This window comes from Cherax quadricarinatus, unplaced genomic scaffold (assembly GCF_038502225.1).
Source record: "Cherax quadricarinatus isolate ZL_2023a unplaced genomic scaffold, ASM3850222v1 Contig2062, whole genome shotgun sequence".
NCBI lineage: Eukaryota > Metazoa > Arthropoda > Malacostraca > Decapoda > Parastacidae > Cherax > Cherax quadricarinatus.
In genome coordinates, this window is record NW_027197088.1 from 62,501 (window position 1) to 69,347 (window position 6,847).

The 6,847-nt window shown below is 38.2% G+C and overlaps 1 protein-coding gene across 1 annotated transcript in view; it reads left to right on the forward strand.

The window, feature by feature from the left end:
- LOC128690857 (Kinesin-like protein at 67A) overlaps positions 1-5,925 on the forward strand; it is a gene marked incomplete at its 3' end in the record, with an annotated part of 54,896 nt that extends 48,971 nt beyond the window's left edge. Inside the window, exons 9-11 of the mRNA XM_070081250.1 lie at positions 1,719-1,946; positions 2,049-2,252; positions 5,851-5,925. Coding sequence (XP_069937351.1) covers positions 1,719-1,946; positions 2,049-2,252; positions 5,851-5,925 — 507 coding nt within the window. The remainder of the gene's footprint in view (positions 1-1,718; positions 1,947-2,048; positions 2,253-5,850) is intronic.
- Between the last annotated feature and the right edge of the window lie 922 nt (positions 5,926-6,847).

Below are 6,847 nucleotides of genomic sequence, written 5' to 3' on the forward strand. Positions count from 1 at the left end.
CTTTCTTATCATTCGCACAACATCCACGCACATTCAGACATCCCACTTTGACAATTTTCTTCTTATTCTTTTTAGCAATTATTGCAGAAATAGGGGTTACTAGCCCATTGTTCCTGGCATTTTAGTTGACTTTTACAACATGCATGGCTTACGTAGAAAAGATTCTTATTCCACTTCCCCATGGATATAAAAGAAAAAGTAATAAGAACAAGAACTATTAAGATAAAATCAAAGAAAATTCAGATGGGTGTGTATAAATAAAAGTGTACATGTATGTTTAGTGTGACCTAAGTGTTAGTAGAAGTAGCAAGACATTCCAGTAATCTTGCATATTTATGAGACAGACAAAAGACACCAGCAATCCTAACATCATGAACCGACTATATGAAAATAACCGGTTTCCCTGAATCCCTTCACTAAATATTACCCTGCTCACACTCCAACAGATCGTCAGGTCCCAAGTATAATTATAATTATAATTATTAAGTATAATTATCAGAGTATATATAAAATATGTTGTGTATCTTTATACGTATATGCTTCTAAACTGTTGTATCCTAAGCACCTCTGCAAAAGCAGTGATAATGTGTGAGTGTGGTGAAAGTGTTGAATGATGAAATTATTTTCTTTTTGGGGATTTTCTTTCTTTTTTGGGTCACCCTCCCTCGGTGGGAGACGGCCGACTTGTTGAAAAAAAAAAAAAACTTAAAAGCACTTGAAATTTTGGAGTTTCCAGACATAATGGAGAGACTTAGTGTTTATGGATCTTGCAGAGAATGTAAACAGGGTGGGGTGCAGTGACTGTATTAGAAAGTCGGGTGGGGGAGCCGTATAGCGAGTTCTTGTCATAATTTGAAATGACTGTATTAGCGGAACGTCGTAAAGCGAAACTCCATAAAGCGGGGCCCTACTGTAATTTCTTTCAGCCTTCATGAAGACGGCTAGCAAAGGCAACTGTGTTGTACTTGCCATCGGTCTTCTGAGCTAGTACGGCACCTATGTCGATTGAACTATCAGTTGTCAGATAGAAGGTCTAGTGGCCTTGGTGGGAAACTGGCAACGTGTTATAAAAAAAAAAAAGTTTGTGAAAGTGGTGCAGACAAAAACCAGAAGGAAAGGTATCAAAGGGGTCTGGACACATTGAAAGATTGGTCTAAGAAGTGGTTGTTGAATTTAACCCCAGTAAATGCAAGGTCATGAATATTGAGGAAGCAGCAAGGAAGCTGGAAATGGGATATAACTAGGGGAACAGACTGCAGACTTCACTTGCAGAGACAGGCCTAAGGGTGATCATAATGCTCACTATACCACCAGACCCAATAGTTGTCTGGAAAATATAAATCTCTCAGGGAGGCTCCTTGATCTGAGAAATTGGAAATGTGCTCTAATTTCTTGAATTGTTTGAATGCCTTCCATTTACCAAGGGGTTAGTGCATGCACTTTCTGGATCTTTATGCAGCATAGGTCAGGCCCATTATGGAGTGTTCAGCACCAGTATGGAACTCGCCTAAAAAATGGATGTCAGGAAACAACTATACTCTGACCTTTCTCGTCTCTTTTATAGGTTTGAAGCTGTTTTTGATGTGCAAGTCATTGTTTTCTAGGTGCTTTACCAGTCGTAATAATTTGCATGGCTAATGCCAGGCTTTGGTGCATATTTGTTAAAGACTTAGAGATGTTTATAATCATATTCAGTATAGTATTTTTGAATTCCACAGGAAAAGCATGCTCAGTTAAGTCTATCAGAAGTGGAACCCTGTGTTACAGAAGAACTAGCAAAGGTTAAACAAAAGTTAATTGATGCTAGTCTTGAACAGAAGGCTTTAAGATGGGAGTTTCTTCAGCTGGAGAGTTACCAGCGGGAAATAGAATTCAAGATACACGTATATAATGCACATCTTCAAAGAATGAAAATAATATCCTTCGCCTCAAAGAGGTTAGATAAGGTAACTCTTTTAGTATGCGTTAAATTGCTCTTCTGTCATATGAATTAATTAATACCTGTGTCTATAAGATAACCTTGTGTAATTCCAAACTGTTTCCAACAGAGTATCTCAAAATGTGAACGTGATATTCGGAATCTGCAAGTTAACCTTTGCCAAACTAGTAAACTCAAGGAAAGTGTTCAAATGAAGCTGTCTACCAATTATGATAAGCTTCAAATAATCCAGAGAGAATTGAATGACTGTGGGCTTGATTCTGGTCATTCATCAAAAGTATTGCAAGATATAATTGAAAAAAATAAAGCAAATGTGAGTAATTAAATTTGATAAGCTTAATTGTCTATACTGTCTGAAATGTAGTTATTAGTTTTTATGAATTGTATTAAACAGAAGATTGTAGTATTTCTAATATTTTATGCTTTACATACCTTTTAATATTTTAGATTTTCAATTACAGTAGAGTATACAGGTGTTTGTAGTTTTATGCTGTAGATCCATTCTTTGCTTTGATAGGATAGGCTTGCTAAGCTCAAACAGGCCATAAATGAATAATTCAGGGTGTTATAACTTTTTCTGAAGACAATTTGAATCGAGATTAATCTCTCAACAAATTGGCTACATCCCACTAAGGCAGGGTGGCCCAAAAAGAAAAATCAAAGTTTCTTTTTAAATTTAGTGATAAAGAAAAAAGGGTTACTAGCCTCTTGCTCCCAGCGTTTTAGTCGCCGCTTAAGACTTACGGAGGAAGAATTCTGCTCTATTTCCTTGGGGAAATGAACAAGAACTAGGAAGAAACTAGAAGAAACCCCAAAGGGTGTGTGTGTGTGTGGGGTGTGTGTGTGTGTGGGGGGTGTGTGTGTGTGGGGTGTGTGTGTGTGTGGGGTGTGTGTGTGTGGGGTGCGTGTGTGTGTGGGGTGCGTGTGTGTGTGGGGTGCGTGTGTGTGTGGGGTGCGTGTGTGTGTGGGGTGCGTGTGTGTGTGTGGGGTGCGTGTGTGTGTGGGGTGCGTGTGTGTGTGGGGTGCGTGTGTGTGTGGGGTGCGTGTGTGTGTGGGGTGCGTGTGTGTGTGGGGTGCGTGTGTGTGTGGGGTGCGTGTGTGTGTGGGGTGCGTGTGTGGGGTGCGTGTGTGTGGGGTGCGTGTGTGGTGTGTGCATGTGGGGTGTGTGTGTGGGGTGTGCGTGTGTGTGTGTGTGGGGTGTGCGTGTGTGTGTGGGGGTGTGCGTGGGTGTGTGTGGGGTGTGCGTGTGTGCGGGCTGTGTGTGTGCGGTGTGTGTGTGTGTGGGGTGTGTGTGGTTGTGTGTGTGTGTGTACCATTTTGTCCTAGGCACATGTCGATTAGACACTAGGCCTGTTGCACGTGTGTGTGTGCGGGGGGGGGGGGGGGGGTGCGAGTGTGGGGTGTGGGGTGTGTGTGTGGGGGTGGGAGTGGGGTGTGTGTGTGTATATATATATATATATATATATATATATATATATATATATATATATATATATATATATATATATATATATATATATATATATATATATATATATATATATATATATATATATATATATATATATATATATATATATATATATATATATATATATATATATATATATATATATATATATATATATATATATATATATATATATATTATATATATATATATATATATATATATATATATATATATATATATATATATATATATATATATATATATATATATATATATATATATATATATATATATATATATATATATATATATATATATATATATATATATATATATATATATATATATATATATATATATATATATATATATATATATATATATATATATATATATATATATATATATATATATATATATATATATATATATATATATATATATATACATATATATATATATATATATATATATATATATATATATATATATATAATACAGTGGACCCTCGACCAACGATGGCATCGATTAACGATAAATCCGACTAGCGATACATTTTAACGCAAAAATTTTGCCTCGACTAGCGCTAAAAAACTCGACCAACACTATTCGTTCCGTCTGAGACGCGTCCACTTCTGGCCAGTGTTTACAAGCCAGCCAGCCACCGCGGTCGCTTCCAAGCATACAATCGGAACATTTCATATTATCACAGCCTTTTTAGTGATTGCACCTGCAAAATAAGTCACCATGGGCCCCAAGAAAGCTTCTAGTGCCAACCCTACAGCAAAAAGGGTGAGAATTACTATGGATATGAAGAAAGAGATCATTGCTAAGTATGAAAGTGGAGTGCGTGTCTCCGAGCTGGCCAGGTTGTACACAAAACCCCAATCAACCATCGCTACTATTGTGGGCAAGAAAACGGCAATCAAGGAAGCTGTTCTTGCCAAAGGTGCAACTATGTTTTCGAAACTGAGATCGCAAGTACTCGAAGATGTTGAGAGACTGTTATTGGTGTGGATAAACGAAAAACAGATAGCAGGAGATAGCATCTCTCAAGCGATCATATGTGAAAAGGCTAGGAAGTTGCATGACGATTTAATTAAAAAAATGCCAGCAACTAGTGGTGATGTGAGTGAATTTAAGGCCAGCAAAGGTTGGTTTGAGAGATTTAAAGGGAAGGGAAGTAACCCCGGAAAAGGACTTGCCACCTCAAGTCCTAATGGAAGGGGATTCCCCTTCTAAACACTAAGACCATCAACACTCTCCCCTCCTCCCATCCCATCAATCATCACCAGATCTTCAATAAAGGTAAGTGTCATGTAACTGTGCATGTCTTCTTCAGTTTGTGTGTATTAAAATTAATATTTCATGTGGTAAAAACAATTTTTTTTTCATACTTTGGGGTGTCCTACACGGATTAATTTGATTTCCATTATTTCTTATGGGGAAAATTAACTTGACTAACGATAATTTTGACTAACGATGAGCTCTCAGGAACGGATTAATAGCGTTAGTCGAGGGTCCACTGTATTTTATTGGACAATGACATCATTTGTTTACTTTTAAACATTGGCAAAAATCAAACATTTCCCCTACTTTGAGCTCCATTTCCAGGTTCTTTTTATAGTAAAATCAATCAAAATCGCCTCTATATCTATAATATGTCTTCCATTCTATCAAATGAGACAAGAAAACGAGAATGCAACCATAAATACTACACGAAAATAGACCACAAAGTCGGCATTTTAATCCCAGAAAACGGTTGGAGTTTTTTTTTCTCATTATGCACTGCGTGCTCCAGGATTTCTTTTTATATGGTGCACACTGACCACGCAAACCCATTCTCTCACATGTGGGCCTACCAGCTTTCTCCTGCTTGACTTGAAGCTGCTAGAATTTATGAGTATATATACGTCAAACACGGTACCTCGTGAGACGTATATATACGGCCGCGACAGTCAAAGGGTTAAGCCAGTATTTGATCAGCCAGGCTGTGGTGCATACGTCAGGTTGCATGCAGCCAGCAGTAACGGCAAGGTTGATCAGACCCTGATCCACCACGGGCCCTGGTCTCGGATCAGGTCGCAAGGGCATTGACCTCCAAAACCCCCTCCAGGTATAACCTGCCTTGGTGGGATATGGCTGGTTTGTTGAAAGAAGACATGCATGTGTGGTGTGACCTAAGTGTAAGTAGAAGCAAGACTAACCTGAAATCTTGCATGTTTGAGAAAAAAAACACACCCGAAATCCTATCATGTAAAACAATTACAGGTTTCTGTTCACATTCACTTGGCAGGACAGTACCTCCCTGGGTGGTTGTTGTCTACCAACCTACTACCTAGGAATAGAGATTAATATTTGTCTATAAATATTTATACTTGTAGCTCTGTAGTGCATGTATCTGAAGTATAGCTACTATTTAGCATCGATACTATTCATGTATTTTCTGTATTTTCAGCTTGCTCTTCGGGATCTTCACCAGCTTTCTGAATACTTAAGAGGATTGTTAAAAATAGGTTTTGTTGAGCAGAGTGCATCTATATATATATATATCTATATCTATATATATATCTATATACAGTGGTCCCTCAATAATCGTCCATAATCCGTTCCTGGAAGTGGGACTATTATCGAAATGGACGATTTTCGAATCAATTTTCCCCATAAGAAATAATGTAAATCCAATTAATTCGTTCCAGACACCCAGAAGTATCAACAACAATTTTTTTTTTTACCTAAAAGATAGATTTACATGCACAAAAGAATGAACATTCAACATGAAAGTTACCTTTATTGAAGGCTGTTGTTGATGAATGGAAGACAGGAAGGAGGAGAGAGGGAAGAGAGGTTATTTGGAAGGGGAATCCCCCTCCATAAGGACTCTAGGGCACTAATAAAATGTATAAATGAACATTGGTAATAGAGGTAGTTGATGAGTGGAACGGTCTGCCTAGTAGGGTGATCGAAGCTAAAACATTGGGTAGTTTCAAATTTAGGTTGGATAAATACACGAGATAGAGGGGTTGGATTTGAGTCGGACTTGCACCTGAGCTTATTGCTTGGGTAGCATTTGTTCTGTTAGTGGGTTGGATTTGTGAAGGACTGGCCTAGTATGGGCCAACAGGCCTATTGCAGTGTTCCTCCTTTCCAATGTTCTAAAAGCTATGGCTTGGGTAGTTTCAAATTTAGGTTGGATAAATACACGAGTGAAAGAGGTTGGATTTGAGTCGGACTTGCACCTGAGTTTATTGCTTGGGTAGCATTTGTTCTGTTAGTGGGTTGGATTTGTGAAGGACTGGCCTAGTATGGGCCAGCAGGCCTGTTCCAGTGTTCCTACTTTCTTAAGTTCTTATTTAACATCACACTTACCAGTAAGGTGATCGAGGCTAGGACCTTGGGTAGCTTCAAGAAGAGATTGGACAAATATACGAGTTGGAGGAGCTGAGTTTGATTTG